Source organism: Perna viridis, chromosome 2 (genome assembly GCF_037379345.1).
Source record: "Perna viridis isolate PV_CMFRI_1.1 ecotype Kerala chromosome 2, ASM3737934v1, whole genome shotgun sequence".
Classification (NCBI taxonomy): Eukaryota; Metazoa; Mollusca; class Bivalvia; order Mytilida; family Mytilidae; genus Perna; species Perna viridis.
Window position 1 is genome coordinate 23,891,469 of NC_142446.1, and position 26,441 is coordinate 23,917,909.

Here is a 26,441-nt window from a genome sequence, read left to right on the forward strand (position 1 = left end):
GAGGCTGGTTCTAAAACATTGTTAAAAAAATTGATTATTTAACAATAAGAATGATTTATTTGTAGATTAAATAATAAGTCTTTACCTGAGGAAGAGAACCGGCTACTTACAGCCACTTTAAGCGATGGACATTGGACAAAACCGTACTTTGATTGTGGAGGAGGAGACGTATGGATGGTCACTTACTCATCACCTATATTTTCTATTGATCTAACTGGGGCACCCAAATTTAAGTAAGGTTGTTGGACAAACAATACTTTGCATAAATATTTGTTTGTGAGTGATCTAAAAACATTGAAAAAGCACTTCCGTGTTAAAGAATGATTGTTGTATGTGTAAAATCAAGTGAAGTACCACTTGGTGTTTTTTTATGTTCTTGCTGCTTATAAAAAAATGTGTCGGCATTTGATAAATGCTTACATGAATTTTATCTATAATTGCTGTTTCCCTTTTCTTTACCTTTATTTTTCTTTTCGTAACTTAGGTTCAACCGCATGACAATTAACCTCAGATAATTTATTGGTAAAAGACAAAACAAAAATTTAGCCCAAAAAGCAACATGCGGAATGAAAATTGTCCTGGCACTGGACGTTCGTGTCATCGTATGATTTGAAAAACTCTTTACAATAAACAATAATACTACCAATGTAAAGAAAAAAAGACGACATGAATGAAATAATATCGAAATAGTGGATTGTTTAATGACAAGATGACAAAATCTACAATCCTTAAAATAAACGCGGAAATTAACAGCTACATCAAACATGCAATGTCAATCAACATTGGATTCTAAATATGTATTTTAGAATCTGTGACAGTTAAATGATAAATGATGAGTAGAAAACGATCTCTCACACATTTACACGATCTGCTTCTTGAACATTCTCAGCTTTATATGACAAAATAGTAATGGGTCCTCTAAAAATCGTCAATTATTTACTATCCATATCTAGAATTACAGATTTAGCTCATAACTTTGTTGTTTGTTTTGTCAAAACATTTATTTGGTGGTTTAATGTCAATTCTTTGAAAGATTTTAGAGTTAAATCGGAAATGAATAGTTTATTCAGCATGACACTTTGTGACAATTTAAAGTTACGCATCTCTATTATTGTTTAAATTCAAACAGTGTTCATAATATTTACCTGGCCGAAGATTAATGATGGGTATATAATTCATCTATAAAATCAAGCTTTAACAACTTTTTATTATTATTCGCAGATGTCTACTAATTAAACTAGCTATTAAAAAAAACTTTTAAACCTCCCATTTTCAAAATTTGAAATTCACTTTTTAGAGGTGTGGCTACCATTGATATAGAGCTTACCAATATTGATATTAACCAATGTAACCCAGATGCCAGTAGCTTTAATGCCCTGGATGTATTCCGAGGAACTCACAGATGTCCTTTTACCACCAAGGTGATGTACTACAATTACGTTCTATTCAGAATACAGAAATATATTCAGATTGTTCATACCATTATACAATTCATACTAATAATAAAATAACGTAATAGTTTGTTTATTCAAATGGAAAAAGTTATCTTGAAATTTTGCACACATTATTTTAATAATGTTTTACCACTGTTAGGGAGTAATGATCATTTTGAAGAAAGATACGCCACTAATATACAGAATTACTTTTGAATTTTTAAAATGTACACTTAATCTTAAATGAGTATCAATTGTCTCTTTAGAAAACTTAGAAAGAAGGAAAGAAAATGTCCTTCGAGGGGTTATTAAAAGACATACAAAAGATAAAATATTTTTTTCTGAGAGAATACATCAGTTCATAACTTCCAAGTTGCTCATTTACTTTTATTTCTTTGTACGTGTTATTTTTGTCATTTCATGTTCTTTATTGTGCGTGTCTGTTTTCCCTGTCCAGTCTTAATCCCTGGATTACATTCTTTTGATTTCCACTAGAATCTTTGTTCCCTTGGTAAGTCTTAAATGTCATTTCGCATAATAAAACCTAATACAGTTTTATCTAATGACATTATCAATGTATGATCGTAATTTCTAATCCACCATTTTTCAAAGGTGTGCTAAAAGCGGATTCAAAGTATTTGTGTTGAATTATTTCCTCTTCGTTCCATACTTCACACTTCTTATTGGCGAAGTATCCGAACTATTGTGATTAGTATTTGTGTGCAGCAAATAAAAAAGACTGAAGACGATTTTACAATCGTGCATTCCAAGGGCAATTTTAAATAATGTATAACCTTTCTACCAGTAAACGTCTTTGAACCGTCAGTTAATTGTATATCGGTTCGTTGATCAACTAATTTTCTTTTTGTCTTAATTTATCAAAGGAGTGTTTTCGTTTGATCTCAAACGATGAACTATACCCGTATTTACTTTGCACGAAAAGAACTGTGCAGTCATACACAGGAGTTAATGTGTTTCCTTATCTTTCATTTTCTCCTGATAATGCATTTCTGATCTTTAAAGTTTACAAAGATTATTTCAATTTTCTTCGGATTAAAGCTAAGTTTTAGTAACTTTGTTAACTATGTAAATTACAATACTTGAGATGGATAATTATTACCAACTACATAAATGTTTTGACTAAGTGAGACCTGAAATACGGTGTGTATACAGTCAATTTTTGGCGAAAAGATATACCAAAAGTATCAAAATAGAAATATGATACAGAGATATCAAAATCAAAGTACAAGGCCATAAAAGTGAAAACTAAGATTATCTACATACATAATGAAGTTTAAGGAATAAAATACAATAAAACTGTAGATGAGGAAAACAAGACACAAAAAAAACTAAAGCACTTGCAATATGAACTCCCATAACAACAAAAACCACACGCACATACACAAATACAAAAACAAACGGAATGATATTAATCAGCTAATATCTAAATATATCAATGCAGTGAATTTCGAGGTGGTGTTATGGGTAATGAAATTATCAGTGTTGTTTCTTCTAAAGTCTTTTAAAATGTATATGCATATAATTCAAAAATTATCTTGAAAATTACGAGGGAAATTATTTTTTCTGAATAATAACTTTAATTGAGAAAACCGTAGTGCGAATGACCTAGTTTATTTAACTTGTTGCGATACAGTTAACTCGGAAAAGCTACAACACTGCAGCAAGTAAGTGTCAAGTTCGGTAGGTGTTCAATTTGGTAAGACGTGGAGTCTTATTGAAGATATGTTGTCTCATCTGGAGGATAGAAACTTCATATAGGTCAATCCAATTGTAATGACAACAACCCAATAATGATGTATTATTTTCTAAGACATATTTGAACTTGATAGTAAAATGTTGCCACAAAAACTATAACAAAACCGATTAAGAGTGTATGTTGTCATCTTATAGTATAGTAAAAAGATCACGCAGATTGAATCAACGACTTTGTAAATGGTTCTTTGTATGACGAAGCTGATAATGCATTCTTATTAGAACCAATAACTAGATGGATCTTCATACATAATACCTGAAAGAAACATTACGATGATTAAAATAATCATATTTGTCGTTCTGATTAAACTGCGTCTACAGTGCTGAATAAAACAAGATCGTATTCGTATAAGAAGTTACAAAATGTTCTAGAAAATAGGCAATAAAATAAATTTTCATGCTACGTTTATTACAATAAAAATCAGATTACATCAGCAAGATAATTATCTTTTTATAAGTGAATACTAGATTGTAACTATTTTTTATTAAAAATATTTTGCAGTGCTTTTTTCTGCCAGGAATGGGTTTCAAAAGAGGTGCATATAACTGTGAGTGTTCAAAGGGATACTACTTTCCTGACAAGAGTGCCTCAATGAAAGCGTTCAGTGGTTTAGAGATAGAGAATATATTCGCAAACAATGTTAACTCATCTACACTGTACATTGATCAGTATCGATGTCTGCCATGTAAAGAAGGTTGCTCAGAATGTGTAGATGATTCGCCGTGTTTATATGAATTTTTGTTCGTTTTCCGATTTCTGGTTCTTCTCGTCACTATGGTAACATGTGTCTTGATAGGAGTTTTATCAGCAGTAACAGCCTACTTCAGAGCTGAACTGGTATGCTTATTTTTATTTTATAAGCAAGCATCCGGTAAAGTCGTTCATATTACGCATGAAAATGCGAGTTAAGTCTAAAAGATAAATGAATGCCCTCAAGCATTACCTTTGTCAAGATAATTTGGTACAAATTTATTCAAGACAATGAAAAGACATATCCTGAATATATTGCATAAAGAAACCGCTGTTAGATTATATAAATTGCTTAACCCTGAATAGTAACTGTTGCCACAAGTTTCTGTACTAATCTTTTACCGTATCTAGTATGAAATGACAAACATGCAAAAATTGAAACTTTTCTTCCTTTTAGAGAATATTCATTAGGATTTCTATTTCCTTCGTTTGTCAAATCATTGGCAGTAGCAAGTGCTTCAGTGAAGTAAGAATGCAAATGATCTATAATTCGTGTATTGTTTCGATTCTCTTTCTTAGGCAATAAAGACGGGTAGTCCGATATTTTTACTGTTTATGTGTGCAGGTGGAATGTTGATGTGCAGTACGGTAATATATTGATATAATCGAAGAGTAGGAAGCAATGAATTTAAAAGAAAGGAGTTAAATACTTTATTTTTTTCTCTTATAATCAATTCTGTTTAAAGTCTTTATATTTGTAGCATAATCTTTCAATTCTTAATTTTCAATTGATGTCTATACGTGTAATTAAATATTTAAAGAAACATTAAGCCTTTTTGCCACGATTGTTTAAAGTAAAAATAATGAAGCATGTTAACTTACAGGGCTTTTTCTCCTATCCAGTATCAGTTCCATACCTTTGTGTCATACAGAACTGGGTGTTCCATACAGGATTCAACTTGATGTATGGGGCATTGGTAATTAAGACTTGGAGGTATTTAAATATTTACGGGAAGAAATATAATCAACTAAGTCATAGGTCTGCAAAAATTTCTGAAAACATACTCTTTATAAAACTGTGAGCACATTAAGCGACTTAATTACAATCTAAATAATTCGCTTTCAATATAAAAAATCATAACTTCAGCTTGAGAACTTTTATCTCCTTAAATAAGCCGAACATGGTTAAGCTTTAAAAAATACACAGATTGCACGACTATACGTTTTAAAAGCTCCCGGAAAAAGCTTAGCATTTATCTAAACAGCTATCCTATCTCCATTTAATCTCGAAGACTTTGAAATCATTTTATGTTTTAATGACACTTATAGAATTGTTCTTGCAATATATCATTTCACAGCATCAAACTTACAAACCATTCGGCAAAACCCGAACCGAGTAAAAATGTAATACTATTACACTAAGTTTGAAATAAGTTCGTTCTTATTAATTGCGTTTTAAAGTACTCGTAGAATTTAGCGGAAATAGAATATAAGATGTAGGGAGTTGATTAGAACAATACCGATGAAAAGATGAACTAATATTAACCAATAATTAACATATTACTTTTTCTTTATCAAGAATTGCAGTAATATTTAGACCTGCAAGTAAGCTTCAAAAAGTAAGACTACCCGATAAGGAACTGTTGAAAAGATTTTTACCGATTCCCGTAGTTGTCTGTATTTACCTCATCACATGGTCTGCATCAGAACGAGGCCGAACTGAAACAAAAGTAAACTCAAGTTTACTGAAGTATGACGTATGTGTGACTAGTTACTGGTTGTACTCAATACAAGTTGGTGAGTTTTAACAGCCACCCTATATACAAATCTTAGACATTATCAAATTACGCTTGATATGCGATATGTCATTGTCAAAATGTTGCTTAGAAAAAAAGGTCCTACTCAGTTTGTATACATTGATAGTACAGAATTATATGACAAGATTAAAGACTAGACAGGGAAAATAGACGCACACAACAAAGAACATGAAATAACAAAAATTACAAAAACACAGAAAAAAAAACGTAAATTAGCAACCCTTGATTACCGACATTGTGCCTATCACAATTACTTACAACTCCAGTTGTCCTTCTAAAATCGACAGAATAAATCTGTATGCTTTTATTTCATTTATAACGACCAATAAAATATGGGTCTAAAGAAAAGTAAAAGAGCGAGATCATTGACTCTATACTAGCGAACAGGTTATGTTTTATCATTCAAACAACTGGCGCTATATAAATAAATAGAAGTTTATAAAATGATAGAACATTGAATAATGGAATGAACAAACACATACAGGTTTATTTCATTGCACTTGCTTTTTTTGATTTATCCAAACAAATAACACATATTACAAATTTTGATGAAATAAACAATAAACAATGTATAGTTTTGTTCTGTTTATATTTTTGGCATAAGTACTCAAAAGAAATATTTTTTTTATTTTCATTCAGAATTGTCGACTTTCCTTTCATCTGTGGCAACATCCCTTCAGCACCTGCGTATGGAGTTTTCGTATCACAACTCATACGTTATGCCAGAGCTTGCCGTAGCTACGCAGACTTTTTGTATCGCGCTAGACTTAGGCTAGGCTTCTGGAACAAGGTTATGTTGCTACATGATTGAAGTCATCACTTCAGAAGTTTTATGGTCGTCATCATGAACTCGTGGATATCCATCGGTGTATCCATCTGCACTATGAAAACTGATTTGTTCAACGTGTCATAGTTTTCTTTTCCTTTTTCGTCTACCCCGGACTTGACTTTTTATGAGCAACTCGGCGTGTGTTTCTAGAAAAGCAGGGGACGCTTATCCTATCGGTGTACCTGGTTCCATGCTCCCAGTTTATATTGGGGGCCGAGTTGCCTATTTACTTTTGTTTCTTTATATGTATGATTTTAGTTACTTTATGTTCTTTGTTGTGTTTGTCTGTTTTCCCATGTCTGGTCTTAGTCCCTGGATTACATTCTTTTGATTTCCGCTAGAATCTTGGTTTTCTTGATTTATTATTCTTTATCAAGCTTTTAGTGTTCTGATTCTAAATTCAAATGAAATTAAAAGACTAGCCGATAATGCGATTACATCACATAAAAACTACAATTACTACAAACAGCAATCTAACCGCAATACTTTATGTTGAATACATCATTTTATATTGTTTAAGCTGAAGTTGGTCTTTTACTTCTTGGTGTATATATATGCTACATTGTAAGGAAAGCACCTGGTCATTTCAACGAAAGTAAATATATAACATGGTCAGTGTACAATGGGATAATTCTTGGAACTTTCTTAGCAATTCTTACGTAAGTAGGGTCATACTCTGTGTAATGTTCACATTCAGATTAAACCTTTAAAACACTTAGACACCGTTTCATATTGTACATCGTCAATGTGTACTAAATGTATATTATTTTTGTAACTTGGAATCCAAAGACTTCAATGTACTTATCTGAAAATAACGAGAGAGTTTTCGCGCAATAAAACGATTACATGTAGTTTTAACTGGAAACAAAAATATTTTTCAGTATCATACTTTATGTCTCTTTAGCAATTTAACTAATTATTGTTTAAGTCTTGAAAAAATATGCGTTTGACAAACATTAACAGAGTTCCAGAGAGATTCCCTCTATTACAAAAACTCTATATAATTATGTGAAACAAACACTTCAATACAAGAAATATACTTTTGACATTGCAGGCATTTAATCGGGCACTCCTATGGACCAGATTTGTTGTACTTGTTACAAGGCCTACAGATCCAGGCATTTGTTACAATTACACTGACTTTGATCTTTATACCAAAGGTAATCCATATAACATACGTTGTAAATTTGGAAGTTCATTTGATCTGTAATTACAAATCCTCAAGGTTTGTGATGATACGGTACAGGAGAATTGTCAATTTCATTATAGTTTCCTGAAAATCTGACATTTAATCAATTTCCACATAATTATAGTAATCAGGATTTTCCCTGTTCGTCCGTCACATCTTTTATCCTTTTATCTTTTACTCGTCCTGAAAGAGGTTACAGTATAAGGTAAGGACTTTTCTGTTATCTGGATTTATCGAAAATTTGTGAAAGTTTCCAACCATGTACACAGAACAATAATGCTTGTCACAGCGTACTGGACCTGATACAAAAATAACAGGTCAGTTTAAAGCTGCATTAGCTGCCAAATTTGTTCAGTTTTTATTCTACTGAATTTTGCTGATAAAATGAAATAAGTTTGTAGTAATGCAATTGAAGCAATGAATGTCGATAATACCTACAGAATATTGTTAAAATAACTTTTTTTTCAATTAAAGATCGATAGCTCAGATCTAATTATTTCGCCGTTACTTCCGAAGATTGCCGACAGGACATTAACCCGGTTTAAAAATATTTAACCTTTGTAAAAAAACAATAACGGATACACATTGTCTTGTTTACATTTTATTTCATCTACTTCTTGATTAGTTTTCAAATAAATAATGACACTTAATGACTATATTTGTGCCACACTATAGCACAATACGTAAATTTCAAAAGGATCCTTGCATTATGTTCGAACTTTTTTCTTTTACGGCTTGAGTCCGACGGTCTTCCTTGCCACTGATTAACCACTTTCGCTTTGCAATCAGATTTGTTTTTTTTTAAAGCGAGCCTTACAGCACATGCTTGGATTAAGGTCACCAGAAGTCACATGCATACGAATTTATCTATTTCGATTTTTTGCCTTGCAAGACAATAAATATATAGACACCTATTTCATGTATTTAACACATTTTATTTGTGGATATCGAATGAAATTATATAGGAAAAGTGCAATTTAGTAGAATTAAGGCATATTTCAACAGAATTTGACAGGTAATGCAGCTTTAAAACTAGGCATGCATGAAAAATCGTGACGTCAGTGGAGTTTAAAACTAGGCATGCATGAAAAATCGTGACGTCAGTGGAGTTTAAAACTAGGTATGCATGAAAAATCGTGACGTCAGTGGAGTTGAATGACGTTGGTTCATTCCGACGAGATAAGTATTTTGAAAGTTTTATCTTTTCCAAGGTCAAATTTGGGATTTTTGTATTTTTTAACATACAAACAAAACGAAAATAAAATATTACCTTTAAATTAGCGATAAACAGAATATTAGTCAATTGGTTTTTGATACTGGCTTTCTGACTGGAATCTCCGGCTCGCCTTAACTGGCTCGACCCGAGATACCCATGACAAAGCCAGTATAAAAAACAATTGCCTTATATTCTGCATTTTTTCTTATAGCCACATGGCATGTTCTATTATAGTATGGGGTATTCAATTTTATCCAGAATTCTTTTTAATCCGCTAAATTTTAACTAATCTTTTATGGGGTAACAAATACTTATCTGTAATGTTGATTTTTATTTGAATTACTGTGGGTGTTTATCAACTAACTTAGATACAGCCATTAACATAAAATGGTTGTAGGGACATTCATTTTGTATTCTACGCTTAAAATCCTTGATCAATTTGTTTTAAGAACTGTTATCTAGTGTTTTTGATTGTTCACTTGCAATTCTATATGTTGATTTTAATAGGTTTAAGGATTTCTTGAGCGTAACATTGCAACCATTTACTTGATGGTAATTTTGAATCCAGAACTTCCCCTACTCCGAATCTGGAATTTAATGGAACTATAAGGGGCAGATAATAATGTAATGTCACAGTGTACTTGTTTTGACTTTTTATCTTATGAATTGAGGATTTCTATTGGCTTAATATGGACTTGGTTAAGGGTATATACGTTTGCGGAGTACCCATTTGTTCGGTATGCTCACATCAATGCCAGTTAAAGGCTTACAAAATACACAAGACAAATATGCCGTTTTTCAATAAATGTAATTAAAAACTCCAGCACGATAACAACACACTAAAACACACACTCTGTAAAACACTAGTTATTACACAAGATATGCAAATGATATATTAATAATTTTTGCTGACTTTTGCGTAGTAAACACATAATAAAACCTATATTTTTGTAAGGATACAGGCTTAACATTGCTTAGATTCAGTAAGTATATGAGGTAAGATAATTTTGAATAAAGATTCAGCTTGAAATAGGCTTAGTAAAGATATATTGGCTTTTGTTAATTAGATCAAAAACAAACACTTTAGATTTTAACAATCACCAACAAATGAGCTTTTATACAACACGGCCAATATTTTTTACAGCTTCTTGCCTTATACAGAAAAGAGGATATCAAAAGGACTAATGATACTTTTGCAACGGCCTATGCCAGCAAATACATCAGAAAAAATCACATCGAAGGAGCCCCAACGACAAGTGTTGGTATCCAAACAGAAGAAATGATACCTTCCAGCAAGGTAATTAGTTATAAAGTTTTAATAGTTTTTATTCTTTCAGAGAAGGTTCTAATATGTATAATAGATCGAATTTAAAAACACTAAAATGATATTGACTATATATAAACAAGATTTTTATCAATCAATGTATATATTTTTATCCATCAATGTATTTATTTTGATCAATGATTTTTATAAATATCTACATTACATTTCATGTTACCTGCTAACATCTATACAGTGTAGAAATACTCATATTATCCAATTAATACAATTAATTGTTTTGCAGGATAAATCTTCATGGTCACAAAGATCGAAAATAACATTCAGGACAAACAACAAAATTGCACCTGTAGTGGATTATTTAGAGGTTCCAGCTCAATCTAGGGCAATGCCAAATTAACAATGATTGCCAAAAACCATTATATTCCAAATCATCGAACGTGTAGAAGATAGGATGAAAATTTATTTAACTGTGTAAATACGCATTACTTAAAGGGAGTTAATCCTAAGTATTACACAAAAACTGCAGAGACATCATTGTTTAGTAGCTAAATATGTATTAAAAGAAAAGAAATTCCGACATTAGTGATAGTAACATTTAGACCCATACTGGGCTAATTTAAAAAAATTATTTACGATTTCTCATTTCAAAGTACAAAACTACAGAGCATTTGCGAAACTTGTAATTTTGTGAACACAAGCAGAAAGGTGGTATTACTTTAGAATAGTGGTATTACTTCATAGATAAATTGTTTTTTTCGTTAATCTTTTTATTGTAACAAAGGAGATGAGTGAAATGATTTGTGTAAAGGTTGGATACTTGCATGATCAGAAAATGACTGTAATACAAAAATAATTCAAATAGGAGACAAAACTTGTGTATGACTACAATATAAAGACCAAGTTTGTTTTCTTAGACAAGTCTTCTAAGTCTACGTACTTTTGATTCGGATGGAGTAGAATCGTTTCCTATGTTTTCTAAAAATTTTAAGGGCTTTTGTAGGAGTTGACCATCCAGAATTTAGTTTGGGGATGGCTTTATTTTTTCACACACGCACACACACACACACACACACGTCATGTAATAAAAATTACAAGCTGTGTTGTCGGAATGACGTTCAAAGCTTAAAAGTGTGACGACATAAAATGATTCCTAAGGGGGACAAATAAACAACAAAAACAAAAACAAAATAACAAAAACAAAAACAAGTAAATGTAGTTTGCAATTGTGGAGAACATATCTGGAATAACAGGCTGGTATTGTGCGCTGGGTTTAACCTAGATTTAATCCACCATTTTGTTTGAAGTGCCTGTACCAAGTCAGAACCATTGCGGTACCAGCTGCTACGGTGGTGTAATATCTACTTTGCCAGATTTATTTTGGATTTAACTTGATTATGAAACAGATAAGTGTTCGGTAATTTTGTTGTTACCCTTATTCCTTACTTTCTTTAATCTCTCATTCGCCCTCCTATAATAGTGGAAAACAAAAAGAAAAAAAACATTGTAAAAGAAAGCAGTTATTCTGTTGGATATTTATTGGAACCATTTTACTGTTTCTGGAAATTCAGTTCATGCTTTGTATTTGATAAATCATCAGAAAAACAGACAGATTTGATGAAGAGTTTTGCTAATTCTTTTATACTGATTGGAATATAGACAGTTCAATTTGGATTTGGAGAAAACGAAGATTATAATGGATACGTCTTGCATCAAAAACATTTCTAGTATATGATATACAAATTATCTCAAACAATGATGTTTCATTGAAATGTGCTACAACAAACACGCGTCTAGGAAGCTCAAAAATATATCGACAAACACATGTTTGCAATACTAGAATCGGGCGGATCCAGAGGTTTTGGAAGGAAGTGTTCATGTTATATTCCCGAAAAGGTTCCCACCTCAGGTAACCCACATTTAATCCGCCACTGAGTATGAACCAAGAAAAATATGAAATATTCCTATTGCATTTAACAGGACAAGTAATATAGCCTTGGTGATTTAAAAGGAAACGTTATAATTAAATTGAAAGCAAATCATCTGCTTTATCATTAAGTGAAGTATAAAATAGGGTCACAGTGAAATATATTGTTGAAAATCAAAGAGTTTCTTTTGTTTCCCTGCAGATATGCATTTTGACAAAATCTATTAGAAATCCAGGAAGATCGTCGTCATACGGAATCTGGTTGCGTAAAATAGCATGGGTAGCTAAGCACATCAACGAACAATCTCTTACTAAATCTATCTTGATTCCAACAAGTTTTGCGGAAGTAAACAGACTAACTCCATATTCATCACAAATGTCTATATGTGCTCCATGGTGCCGAAGCAAGTTAACTATATCTGTTGCTGGCCGACAAATATTGTTAGCATGACGTAAATAAATATGGAGCGGTGTCTCGCCGTCTTTATTCCTTGCATTTGGGTTCATTCCATTTTGTAGCAGAATGTCAGCCAAAATGTAATGCCATTTTTCTAGCTTTTGTTTTTCTAGTTGAAGTTTAGGGTTCGGGTGACGACTGAGCGCTAAATGGAGTACCGAATTGCCATTTGTACCAGTTGGATTAATGCATATCATCCTGTGTAAACAATTTATAAACGTACTGTTGTCTGTCAACTGGTCCATCTTGTAGGTTAAGTATAATATGTCAACAACAACATGCATCATATCTTGGTATACTTTTTTGTCTTTCCCGCCAAATTGTTCAGGTTCTTTTTTCATCAGTTTCGACCCATATTCAAGTTGGTCTACAACATCCATAACCAGCGAAAATAAATGACCAACAGGAATAAATCCATGTTTCTTAGACATGTATTCTTGCATAATGCAACAACATACTGAGGCGATTTGGGTTACAATATAAAGTTCCACCTTGATAAGGAGCCCATGTCTTTCTACCATTCTAGAGTAGGCACATTGTAAAATTTGGAATGACTTTTCAAACTGAGATTCGGTAGCCTTTTCCATTCCAAAAACTATGAACTTGAATACATTATCAGTGTGGTATGGTCCTAAGAACTTTTCACGAACTATCAAGGCTCGAACTTTCAGTCTTGTTAAATTAGATTTTGTCAATTCTTGAAGTTCCTCTAGTGACTTTGGTTCAGGATATCCTCCAATTATAGAACGTATAATATCGGTGTTATATGGGAACGCAATTGGTTCTTCCATTTCCATCTGAAGAGAAGTCCACCACAACTCACAAGCTCTATCAAGTAAATTATTTTCAAGGGCCGCAGCACCAAGAAGCTCATATGTCTCAACAACTGTACTCCTTGGTACAGATAACTTAGACAAGAAAAGTTGAACGATTTCTGCCTTATATCCTATTGCGGCGAGTTGTAGAGCTGTGGTTTTGTCAAAGTCCACTGCACTGGTATCTACGCCACCGTCGAGGAGGATTTCAACAGATTCAAGAAGGTTCTGTTGAACAGCGGTATGTAAAAGGGGTCGTTTGCCAAAGAAAACATTTGTATCTGCACCACTGAAAACAAGACATCGTAAGATATCGGGTTTGTTTAAAGCTTTTTGGATACATTTCTTATTGTCTTTATCAGGTAAGTTGACATCCGCGCAATTTTTAAGCAGAAGCTTAACTAGTTTGACATTTCCGTCTTGACATGCCACATGAAGCAATGATGCTTGGTCACCACAACAGTTAATGTTTGCTCCTTTCTCTATCAAGTATTCCAAAATTTCGTACTGTCCAGTTTTAGCCGCTATCCATACTGGGGTTGTATCAACAAAGTCACCCTCTATTCGTGTGAGACCTGTCCGCTCTAAATCTGCATAGCCGTTATCCACGAAGTATTTAACGACGTGAATATTTCCAAGTTGGCATGCCACAATTAAGCTTGATTTTCCATTTATTTTGTGATTAACAATGTATTTAATTTGCTCTTCTGTAAAATTCATTAAATTCGAAACAACATTTTCGGAACCTCCTTCACTGATGTATTTTTGGACTCCTCTCGCAATCAGTCGCAAATCCTCCTCAGAAAAATCCATTGTCAAAACGTCTGAAATTTAAACATATCGTAATATAAGTGCAGGTTCAAATAATGTACAAACTGTTAATAACAATGATAGGTAATGCTTATTTTAAAACCCAAGAAAGATTCAAAGGTTTATAATTCATGACTCACGTACACTCTTGATACCCGCTCACCCCTTCGTGAATGTTCAGGGGGATCTATAGAATGGGGATGGGCATGTTGGTCCACTGACAATTACTGAAAATATAAGTTATTGTCTCCTTATTTTGAACTATATGCCAGAGTTCTGATTTCGGATGGGTCAAAACATAACAATCAATAATGTATTGTGAGAGTGAAAATCCTACCCTTCCCCGATATAAAAAGCAAGTATGTAACTCGGTGAATTGAAAAAATACGGTATGCGTCAAAACTTAAGCATATTTATAGAAAATATTTTACGGTTTGTACTAACATCGATTTTTTTTTAAAATGGGCTACTTTCAGATCTTTAAATCACGCTCTTTTTACGATTTATTTCTTTGTAATCACGACTTAAACAGATTAAAACAGATGTTTTTTGTTTGTGTTAAACTTTAGCCAATAAAAATAATAAAAATGATATTTTTCAGTATCAAATTTTTTGTTTTTGTTTTGGTTCGTATCTTTTCAAAAGTAATTAATTGTCGGTTGTCAAGAAACGAAACTTAAAAAGTCTGTGGTCTTTTTTATCAAGTCTTGTCATATTATTTGTTGACAATATTTCGGTAAAGCACTCTAGCTATATTCAAATGATTGAGTTGTTGAATTGGTAAATTCAGTACATAAATATTTCAAAATTATCAAAATAATGCATTCTTACTACATGAAATTGAAAAAAAAAGAAGTAATTTTCACTGTTAAAAAATTGCACAGATCAAATTAAGATCCTTATCACAATCTGTGTTTGTTTTAATGTTCAGGTGCAGGTAATCATTGTAAATAAAGTATCACTACAAAGATTGAAAAAAAAAACAAATGATACAGATCTTTCAATTTGTCATAGCTTTTGTTTTCTTTCAAACCTTGAAATTAGAAAATATTCAGTCAAAAAACAATAAATGAGCCATCATTTTCCGAACAACAAGTCCTGTACAGGTATTGATAATGAAACATGTGAAAGTCCATGGGCTGGGAGGGTCCACCGTGCACCCCCCACCCTCACTTATCAACCTCCTGGTGATTTTCAGGTACCTTTATACCTCCCATTACCGAATAAATTAGTCGCCAAAGAATATTCTCAAATATATTGGATCAAATAGCCAAGATTTTTTTTACTCAATTGCTTGAGCGTGTAAGCTTTCCTGGGATAAGGTATCATCATGTAGCCCAATGTCACAGCTGTCTCAGCTTTACAATGGTAATTTCGCTCGTGCGTCTACGATTAACTTACACCAGCTTGTGACCACTAGTAAGTTTACGATCAAAATTTACGTTTACGATGTTTTGTGAAACGATAAAAAAAATATAAGATTTGACGTACGACCATCTTACGTCTTACGTTCAAGGTAAGAATTTTTGTGAAACGCTAGCCAGAAGTGTAAATTGTGATAGTACTAAACAGAAAATACCATATAAGCCATTTTTTACTGAAGCATTAATACTCTGGGGGTTTTGACATTGAAAAATATGTCAATTTAAGCGATTTTTCGGCGGGGTAGGGTTACACTTTTTTTTCTTTTTACCGCAAAACTCTGTTACTACAATTTTCATGGTACAAGTGTAAAGCTGAGACATTGGGCTACATGATGAAAACATACATATGTTAGTTTTCTTTGGTCTGTAGAAAGAAGAAGTTCGTGGAATCAAAAAACTTAAAAAATGATTTTTGGCCTCAATGAGGTATAAAAAGTAGTAAAAAAATACAAAAATGGTTCAGTCTATTTTTTGGCGACAAAAAGATTCGTAAATGAGTATAAGGGTATATGAAAATCATATTTTGGTTGATGAGTGTGGGAGCACTGGGGGTTATCTCAGTCCACGTACTATAAATTATGACAAATGTTTGTGAAGTACGAGTATTCATTTTGACAATTAACCAAAAAGCTAAATCTTGGTACCATTCTATTAAAGCAAAGATACAGAAGATATCAGACAACATAACCAAAATGTATGATTTTTAAAACCTAAAAGACTCTTGTTATGTAAGGACTTAAAAATTCGAAGAATTTTGATTAAAGTAAAATGGGTTACTTACCAAATGGAATTAAAACCTTGGCCAATATTGTAAATTAATTCTAATCATTTGCCAACACCTCGATTCGTATAGTAGAGTAAAACATTCTTTTTAAGTACAAGTCCATATAAAATTCAGACATTGCCCATATTAAAGTGATTCATGATGAAAGAAAACCCACCAATATAACAATGCTTTTTCAATTTACATATGCTATATTTTTATGAAACAGTTGTGCTTTCCATATTCATATCTGCACTTCTGATAAGTTCATACATTTATCTCCCACTAAAATCAACCAAATCGAACTAAATCAAGAACGATAAGTCTTGCAAAGTGCTAATTTCATGTACAATCTATACAAATTTTATTTCAACAGTGCAACACCCAAATGAAAAACAAAGACTGGTTATATGAACTATACAGGTTTCTGAACAAGAAATGAAAGTAGATTTGGTGGGTTTTTGACATGCCTGAATCACTTCCTGTCCGATCTTTACAAATACTGATACTTAAATTGCCATAAATTAGTGACTGGGAACTGTCTTTGTGGAATACTTAGTACTTCGAAACATTTGGGCGGTCATCAGAGTTTGATCAATAACATGGCAAATCCGTTTAAAATTCTCGGGCGTAATTCAAATAATACGTCGTTAGACAATTGGATAACGTCGCGTAAAATCATTCATTTTTTTCGAAACTTTGCAACTTTGTTGAGATTTCTGCTACAGCATCTAGAGTGAATTTCGAACGCCAGACGATATTCGGAGCTTGTATATATGTAGAATATATGTAGAATGTAAGACCAAAACTATGATTGGCTAAAACATGCTCTGACGGAAGTGGATATTTGTCGACACGGAAGTAGACGATAGCGTAGGTGCGGAGTGCTGTTTTAACCTCTGTCTAAGAACCAGGCAAAAGGTATATATGGTGTGACACTTAAAAAAACGGAGAGATTTTATTGCATTATCAAAGTATTTTTACCTCATAACCTCCAGAAATAACCATCAAAGTGTTTGTAAAGTTTGCCTTTTTAAGATATTGATAGGTCAAATTTAGTTGAAATGTACTATGGAAAAATGGTTGGAAAATTTTCCCTCACTTTTTTCCTATACTATCAGTCAAAAAATATTTATGTCACTGATGCTTCAGGATTAATTTAAATAGCTTTTCAGTTGTTGAATATATTTGAGGCAAAAATGATCATATTGAGAAAAATGATGTCCCACCCATTGCCTGGTTCATACATAGAATGGTACTTAATACGACATTGATCGAGCTCCGTCCACCATAGGCATAGCATATGTTCACAGTTTTCATCATAAATTGGCTAAAATTAACGAAACATGAAATCAAGAAAAATCTTAAACTACATCGGTCGCTTTACCTTCAATCTCAGAAACTGTTCTTTTTGTGGTAGACCTAGGAGTTTTAGACACACTTTTATAGCTCAATTCATAATCCCATAAATTCTGCAATCGCGTAAGTTAATTGCTTAGTGCCAGTCTGTGAAGTCTTAGGAAAGGAGGGTGTTCTCGTCCGGAGTTCTAGTGTGAAAGTTCAGTTTAAGAACGGTTCACAAGGTTCCAGCATCAACAATTTGTGGTGTATTATTGCGTATGCAAAAGACAGTTCTCTGAAAAAAAGGTAATCGACAAAAGAAACATCATAAAAATATACGTTAGACACAAAAAAATAATAATAAGAGATGTGTGGTGTTACTTACTCTTGTATCAACATAAGCTGCCAAACTGCATAATATAACCTTCTCATTATCAATAAAACATGTTAACGTGCAGGATCATACCATTATGTCAGAGGTAAATGAACAAAGTGCTAAACATACATTTGAAATTAGTAAATTAGAAAACAAAATTTTGGGAACACAGTTAATGGAAGGTTGTCTTAGCCCTAGCTTTATCGAAACGAATATGTTCCTTATCGCCCATGTACAATCAGCTTATGCCAATTAGTGCGTTGATCCTATTTACATTATATACATTTGTGTGTTGGTGGATAAACTCACATATAAACAAACTGGTACAGTATTGAAGATGGAGATTACAGATGGAGAACAAAAGTATCTGATTATGTATTACGAAGCGACCAAAAATCATTTTAAAGAAAACATTTTTTTAGGCTGTGGACTAAGTCTATTACATGTTTAGTCTTTGCATATTTGTTTTTCACTGTATCTTTATGACTAATTTCATTTAAAAAATATCAAATGAAAATAAAAATTCCTACCTGCCTACCGTACAAAAGTTTAGAATAGTGTTCGGAAACATAACATTATTTCTTTCGGCCTTGGAAATTTCTCATCAATTGATTGGCATACACCAATATCTGTCTTACATGCACTGGTGGTGATTTTATCCCAAAAAGTAATTTGCTGGGTCAAAGATTCAGCAAATTCTGATATAGATCTAGGCTATACAACACTGTATATAGCGTGCATATTACAAATTGAATCACTAGGTAACTGATCGACATTTAATCACGTGATAATGCATTAACTTTAATGAATTTAACGAATGAAGGGGTAATAAAGGGAACCAAGGTTATAGGGTAATCAAAAGAATGTAATCCAGGGACAAAGACCAGACATGGAAAACAGACATTCACAACAAAGAACATAAAGTAACTAAAATCATACATACAAAGTAACAAAAGCAAATGAGCAAATCGGACTCCACTAAAAACTGGAAGCATGGACCAGGTGCATCGGTAGGGTAAGCGTCCTCTGCTTTTCTAGAAACACCCGCCGAGTTGCTCATAAAAAGTCAAGTCCGGGGTAGACAAACGAGGAAAGAAAAACTATGACCCGTTAAATACATCAGTTTTCATGGTGCTGATGATACACCATAACGATCCACGAGTTCATGATGACGACCATAAAACTTCTGTAGTGATGACCAATCTTGTAGCAACATAACCCTGTTCCAGAAGCCTATCTGTTAGAGTTCTAGCACGATACAAAAAGTCTGCGTAGTTTCGGCAAGCTCTGGCATAACGTATGAGTTGTGATATGAACACTCCATACGCAGGAGCCGAAGGGATGTTGCCACAGATGAAAGGAAAGCTAACAATTCTGAATGAAAAGTCATCACGTTTGTCGTAAAGTTTGGTCAATAGTTTTCCTTTACCATCGATTTCTAAGTTTAGATCAAGATATGAGGCTGACTTCACAGTGTCTGTAGTATCCTTTTATCTCAAGTTTTTTTGGGTAGATGCTACTACCAATTTCCCCGAATACACAATGACCCACATTCACGGGTTTGACTATGTACGGGGACTGTGTAAACGCTTTGATGCTTTACATCGTTCGCGAGAGACCCCAAACGAAAGCCAAGGACGTTAAGAAACGCCTCATTCCATCATGTATTACACAAAATGAGTGCAAACCGGGTATATCGGTATTGAGTATGTATGTTAGCACGAAAACGAAAATTAAACCAAGTGCAGGAACAGTCAGCTAATGGTCAACGTCACTCATATCGTGCAAACGATTGGCTAACATTGTGTTACGAAAGATATTTTGGGGATTTTAGTGGTAAATATCCACAAAGACAGTCGAATTATCTCCTAGAAGCAACGATGTTCTGGCTTTATAATGCTCGAAATGAAGGATGTAACGCATATACGGAAAGTGCTATCATTTTCAAATTAATTGTTATAGTGTTATTTAACAAATCGTATCATAGTACTACTTTAAAAGACATTTTGGAAGTCTGACATATCGAACTGCAAGTTACATATTTCCTTTAGCCAGGATATCACACGGATGTATAACCCATATTATACTAGTAGTTATCAGGAGTGATATGAAATGGGTTTGGGGTAACAAAGAGGTTACGTTTTTGATTTACATGAATATTCAAGCTTAACCTTTCATGCTTATCTAAAGTAGTAGATTTGTTCAATTTCAGCCCAAACACAACACTTTGACCGTGCACAAATAAGGGTATATATTAACTTCCGGTCCGTGGAGATTTATATTAAAAGAATGTAAATAAAACGTTTCTGGATTATTAAAAAACAAAGGCCATTACATACAATTCACAGTAGTCCCTAAAAAGAGGGTTTGCAGTCCTACCACAACATTTGTTACTCCCGTAGAGGTATTAGTTCTATGTGGATCCTGAAAAATTCGAAAGATATTTTGGTGGCAATCAGTTCAAGACTATTATCAGAATATAATAGCATTAAAACCTATGATTTATCAACACTGTATACTTCTATTCCACATACTCAGTTAAAATATCCCGACTTAAAAACATTATACATCGTTGTTTTTCCTAAAAAAGATAGTACAACTAGATACAAATATATAGTTTTTGGTAGAGATTCCTCATACTTTGTAAGAAATAATTCCAAATTATCTTCTAAATATACAGAAGAGGATGTTTACAAAATGCTGGAATTTTTAATCGACAACATATTTGTCCAGTGTGGTGGACACGTTTTTCAACAAACGGTCGGTCAGTGGGAACAAATTGTGCTCCTCTACTTGCTGACCTATTCCTTCACTCTTATGAGGCTGACTTTATAGCTGTACTGATCCGAAAGAAAGAATATCGTTTAGCTAGATCCTTTAATCTCAGTTTCCGCTATATAGATGACGCCTTATCTTTAAACAATCCCAATTTGGGGGATTTGATACATCGCATCTACCCCAAAGAACTTGAGATTAAGGATACTACAGACATTGTAAGGTCAGCCTCATATCTTGACCTACACTTAGAAATCAATGATAAAGGAAAACTATTGACCAAACTTTACGACAAACGTGAGGACTTTTCATTCAAAATTGTCAGCTTTCCTTTCATCTGTGGTAAGGACTCGTACGTTATGCCAGAGCTTGCCGAGACTACGCAGACTTTTTGTATCGCGCTAGAATTCTAACAAACAGACTTCTGGAACAGGGTTATGTTACTACAAGATTGAAGTCATCACTACAAAAGTTTTATGGCCGTCATCATGAACTTGTGGATCGTTACGGTGTATCTATCTACGCCATGAAAACTGATTTGTTCGACGTGTCATAGTTTTCCTTTCCTCTTTCGTCTACCCCGGACTTGACTTTTTATGAGCAATTCGGCGGGTGTTTGTAGAAAAGCAGAGGACGCTTACCCTACCGGTGCACCTGGTCCATGCTTCCAGTTTTTAGTGGAGTCCGATTTGCTCATTTGCTTTTGTTACTTTGTATGTATGATTTTAGTTACTTTATGTTCTTTATTGTGTATGTCTGTTTTCCACGTCTTGTCTTTGTCCCTGGATTACATTCTTTTGATTACCGCTATAACCTTGGTTCCCTTGATTACTCTAAATTACCATGACAAACAAAAACGCATGTGACAGCACATCTGCATATTCCAATAACCATGACGACTAACACAAGTGATACACTGTGTATATTACATACCTTTCTGTTACAGAATAAGCAATTCTCTTATTTTGCCGACTAGCCCGCCGAATACGCTGGACGCCGGATTTTATTATTTAATATCCATCAATAATACATAATAATTCTCAAAATTATTTGTACAATATTTATACCAAAAGAAAGTTCTTCCGCGTAGCCAACGCCCAGGGCACGCCTAGGAAAAACCAGAGATAAACCATTTATAGGCAGAAACTCGGGAAACCTGTGTTCTCAAGCAAAATTACCTTTCGATAGACCGTCTCATAGAGACAACGCGAGAACTTGCATTGAATTTGAATATGCTGAACTTTCTGTTATAATCAATAAAAATTCCAAAACAATGTAACAAAAATATGAATAATATGCTTCTTAACAAATTAACTTGAAGCTTGAAACTGCATCAACTGAGTGGTGGCTAGAAATGAATTTACCTGCGCCTACACACCTATAAAACCACCTATCAGGTCCGAACTGATTGGTGGGTCAATCAAACAAATCGTTAAATACAAACATTTTCCCGCTATTACGACCGAAACGCGGGAAAATTCTTGTATTTCCAAAATTACCATGACAAACAAAAACGCATGTGATAGCACATCTGCATATCCCAAATAACCATGACGACTAACACAAGTGATACACTGTGTATATTACATGCCTTTCTGTTACAAAATAAACAATTCTGTTATTTTGCAGGACTAGCCCGCCAAATACGCTAGTATGGCACCGAATGGGACTCTTGTGGTTTTGTACTCAAAATTCAATATTATTCAAACAAAGGTGAATTTTGTTCAACAAAAATGAGTTCAGATTTAAAAAAAATTATAACATACTAAAAATTTTCAATTTTGTGTTACAATAGTTAATTGTGTGTCACAAAATTCAAGTTTGTATGCAAATTAGTTTACAGAATCCTTTGGATATGCAAATGAATTTTCTCTCATTACCATTTTGTAAGGTTTTTCATTGGATATAGTAACCGCGGGTCTCGCAGACGCAGGTTTCCGATTACTTCGAGCAAGTACATATCATATGGGTGATGAGCTACAGGGTCGATTCCAGCATTTCAGATTAGGGGGCGCATAGTTTTGAGGTTAAAATTTTGAAGTATTCTTTTAGAGTGGGTGCAATGTAGATATCTTTTGTGGTAAAATTAGCGAGAAATTAAAAATTCAACCTAAAGCGGCCTAAATCTACTCCTGACAACCCATGCTTTGCAAATTTTAGGGGGGGGGGGTGGGCGAACATCCGCCACGCCACCATCTGAATCTGCCCCTGAGCTGTTATGCAAAAAGTAAGTAATATATAATTAAGTATTACATTTGCAGGATAGCGCACCAACCATATGATATCCCCTTGCTCGAAGTAATCGGAAACCTGCAAAAGACCCGCGGTTACTATATCCAATGAGAGGCCTTCTTACAAAAATCGTAATGAAAGAAAGTTCATTTGCATATCCAAAGGATTCTGTAAACAAATTTGCATACAAAATTGACTTTTGTAACACAAAATAGACTTTTGTCTAACAAAATTTGATTTTGTGACTTTTGCGACACAGAATTGACTTTTGTGACAAAGAACTGACTTGTGATACAAAATTGAATTTTGTCTAAAAAAATGAATTTCGTCATTATAAAATGAGGTGGTCATAAAACAAGTCTATGTAGCATAGTTTTGTACGACAAAAATGATTTTGTTGTGACGGAATTCAATTTTGTGTACAAAAAATTGATTTTGATTACAAAAAGATCAAGTCCCATTCGGCGCCCCGTAGCTAGACGCTTACAAATAGAGGGGTTACCGTGAACATATAAAAAGTAAAAAATCCCCGTAATTTACAAACCAAATTTTTGGATATCTGCAGTCTATTTTGAGGTTGGTATTACGAATTATATGAATTGAAATAACTTTAGTATTTAAATGAGAGATTGGTTTAAATTAGAACTTCAGAATAAAGAAATAATGTTTTATTTTTAATTTACATTTGGTATTAGAATTGATTTCTTTCAATGATAAATGTCAGTTTTATGTATTAATAAAATTCATATTGTTTATTGGCAAAAGTGATAATCATAAAAGCAATAGTTAAGATCAGAATACTCATCGGAAATATTTTAAAGATAACCTCCGGGTAGATAGAATTAGTATTGCTGAATCAAAACAATATAACATAATTCTTAAGACCAAAAAGTATTATTCTAAATGACTTGAACTGCTTTAGAAAATAAAATACTTGTTGGAAAGTTTTAATACGGATATTCAATATTTCGGACAATGTACACTTTGGCTTAAGGCACCTGACCAGTTCACTTTTTAAGTTCGACGAAAGGCACTCTTGTCACTTAGCTGGTGACAAGAGTAACTATGTGAACTATAAATTGAACTTGGTTTGTGTAAGGTGCGTACTTATTTCAGATTATATTAATATAACTTATTTTGTTAAATCATTTATTTTCTTAAGATAAAAGTATTTCTTTAAATAAGCTAATTTAAACCAAGACAAAGTTGTATTTAACTCAGTTACTTATATTTGAAAATAAGTACTTCAAACAATAAAATACTGCTCAAAGTTTGTGTCCTTATTAATGTTTAATTATATTTAATGTTTAAAAGATAAATTGAATTATATATAATCTTTATTATTGTAACTTTATTAATCATTATTATTGTATATATGACTTAGCTGGTGACAAGAGTAAAGATGTGCACTATAAATTGAACTTGGCTTGTTTCAGGTCCCTCCCGCCGAGTCCCTGTCCCTCGCAAAGTAACACCTGCGAAGCAAGTTCCCCAACAATAAAGAAAATATGAAGTCGAGATAAACAGAAACAATAAAATAACGTAAATTCCCATGTAAGACCCCGAAACACAACATTATACTATCCTCTACCGATTCTTGGGCCTACCCATTCTTCCTGCTGTCGCTTTTCCAACGACCATGCCTTTTCCACACTCTATCGGTAACAACTGTTGCCCCTCCCGAATGCATGGAATGTAACCATAGTCTCAAACCATTCGATACAAGCTTCAAACGTGATACAATACTCTCCCTAGCTGCGGTATAACTAAGATGTTTCTCATTCTTATGAATTAAAAATGACTATTCTTCCCTGATCTAAAAAAAGGCCTTAACAAATACAAATCTGATTTCCAATTGACCTCTGACAACTTAACATACATTTAATAAGGACAAGCCACAGTGCTCCTTTTCGAGATCAAAACCTCATTCCCATTTCTATTTTGGTCAGTTTTACTCTTCTGTACAAGAACCGAGTGATCATTTAATACAACCACATCTTTACAAATCAATGAACTTATTTCATCATACCGTGAAAAACTGCAGATGTTAAATCGCGAACAACCAATACTAGTAAATCATTACAATCCATATACATTTTACAAAAACAACATTTCTACAGTAACAGGATCTTTTTTCAGCATCTTTGGTCTAGCAACTCGCTTCGCCGATTCCTGTAGAGATGTCAAATAAGAATCGTCTGTAGGATCTGGATAATTGCACATGTCGTGGACCCATTTTATGTTATATATAACGGAATTCACCGTGTTGCATGTAGCACCAGAATTCAAGAAATGAGTTATATATAATGCGATATGGTTGCGCAGAAAATCCATGATTCTTTATAAACACCTCCCAACGCTTAAAAGAATAATATGATTTTGCTGTATTGTCACTTCTAGAACTCACGATATAATTAGTCATCTGTTCAGCCAAACCATCTAAATTCGATCCCTCCGAAACGCTAATCTACCGAATGTCCTCACGGATCCGGTCCCTTAAGTGTGATCCCTTTTCATTATTCTTGTTTTCCTCTAGACAGTCAACCTTCCAGTGACCCTTCACACCGCATGCAAAATAACGTCCTGTTCACTTCGGCAACCCTAGTTTCTCCGTCGATTGAAGATAAGGGCTGTTCCTGATTTCTTAGTTTAACTCTGCCTGCCTTCGCTTTTCTCTCCGCTCTTTTTTCTGCTTTGTACAGCCTCTTCTCGTCGTCAGAATCACTTGCCAATGGATTAGATTCATATTCATGAACCACTCTGCAGCCAAGTTCAGAGGAGTCGGCAACTTTAATAAATTTCTGTCTATGATTAATATTAATGTCCGTACCTTCTGCTAAAGCCCTTTTTGCCTTGTAAATTCCTTCCGGGGATATCTCATGTACGTCCAAAACATTTTCTGCCTCCTTCATTTTGTTAAGAATCTTTATATTGTGTTTGTATTGGTCTTCATTTCCCTTCTTTTTGGACTTGAGCGTCTCCGTAAAAGTGCCTTCGATTCTATGCATCTGAGTTTCAGCAATTTTGTGTTGACTTTCTTAAACTTTCTCCATATCTGCCTTAAGAAGGTCCTTCATCTCTGATATATAAGCGCATTCTGACTTTCAGTCATCACATTAGAAACCTCTTGTCGAATTTGGTGCTGTAAATCCGCGTCCATAGGCATTTCGAAACTGAGTGGCGGCTAGAAATGAATTTACCTGTGCCTACACACCTATGAAATCACCTACCAGGCCCCACATTGTTGGTGGATCAATCAAACAAACTGTTAAATACAAGCATATTCCTGCTATT

The 26,441-nt window shown here is 33.6% G+C and overlaps 2 protein-coding genes and 2 pseudogenes across 3 annotated transcripts; 1 reads left to right on the plus strand and 3 right to left on the minus strand.

Annotated features, from left to right (window-relative positions):
- The first annotated feature begins 65 nt into the window (after positions 1 to 65).
- LOC148624161 (putative G protein-coupled receptor CG31760) lies at positions 66 to 10,634 on the plus strand. Its single transcript, XM_088566712.1, has 10 exons — positions 66 to 233; positions 1,298 to 1,421; positions 3,709 to 4,044; positions 4,477 to 4,545; positions 4,782 to 4,891; positions 5,477 to 5,694; positions 7,064 to 7,202; positions 7,598 to 7,703; positions 10,093 to 10,245; positions 10,514 to 10,634. Exons 1-10 carry the CDS (start codon positions 175 to 177, stop codon positions 10,625 to 10,627), a joined length of 1,428 nt encoding a protein of 475 aa, XP_088422838.1. The 5' UTR covers positions 66 to 174; the 3' UTR covers positions 10,628 to 10,634.
- Positions 9,745 to 18,250, minus strand: LOC148624162 (protein fem-1 homolog A-like). Of its 2 annotated transcripts, XM_088566710.1 has the most exons (3): positions 18,150 to 18,249; positions 17,811 to 18,059; positions 9,745 to 14,250 (listed from the first exon to the last, which is right to left on the minus strand). In XM_088566710.1, the coding sequence occupies exon 3, from the start codon at positions 14,237 to 14,239 to the stop codon at positions 12,329 to 12,331; it is 1,911 nt and encodes a 636-aa protein (XP_088422836.1). In that variant the 5' UTR covers positions 14,240 to 14,250; positions 17,811 to 18,059; positions 18,150 to 18,249; the 3' UTR covers positions 9,745 to 12,328. The 2 variants fall into 2 exon arrangements, with proteins under 2 accessions (XP_088422836.1, XP_088422837.1); XM_088566711.1 differs by lacking the exon at positions 17,811 to 18,059 and having other exon boundaries at positions 18,150 to 18,250.
- A 6,189-nt stretch (positions 18,251 to 24,439) lies between these two features.
- Positions 24,440 to 25,569, minus strand: LOC148624163 (uncharacterized; annotated as a pseudogene).
- A 45-nt stretch (positions 25,570 to 25,614) lies between these two features.
- Positions 25,615 to 26,441, minus strand: LOC148624164 (uncharacterized; annotated as a pseudogene).

Excerpts from the sequence above, each read along its gene's own strand:
- LOC148624161 (XM_088566712.1), top strand. The coding sequence starts at position 175 with ATGGTCACTTACTCATCACCTATATTTTCTATTGATCTAACTGGGGCA. Across the intron at positions 234-1,297 it reads ACTGGGGCACCCAAATTTAA|AGGTGTGGCTACCATTGATA; the intron begins GTAAGGTTGTTG and ends TTCACTTTTTAG. Across the intron at positions 5,695-7,063 it reads GTTGTACTCAATACAAGTTG|CTGAAGTTGGTCTTTTACTT; the intron begins GTGAGTTTTAAC and ends ATATTGTTTAAG.
- LOC148624162 (XM_088566711.1), bottom strand. The coding sequence starts at position 14,239 with ATGGATTTTTCTGAGGAGGATTTGCGACTGATTGCGAGAGGAGTCCAA.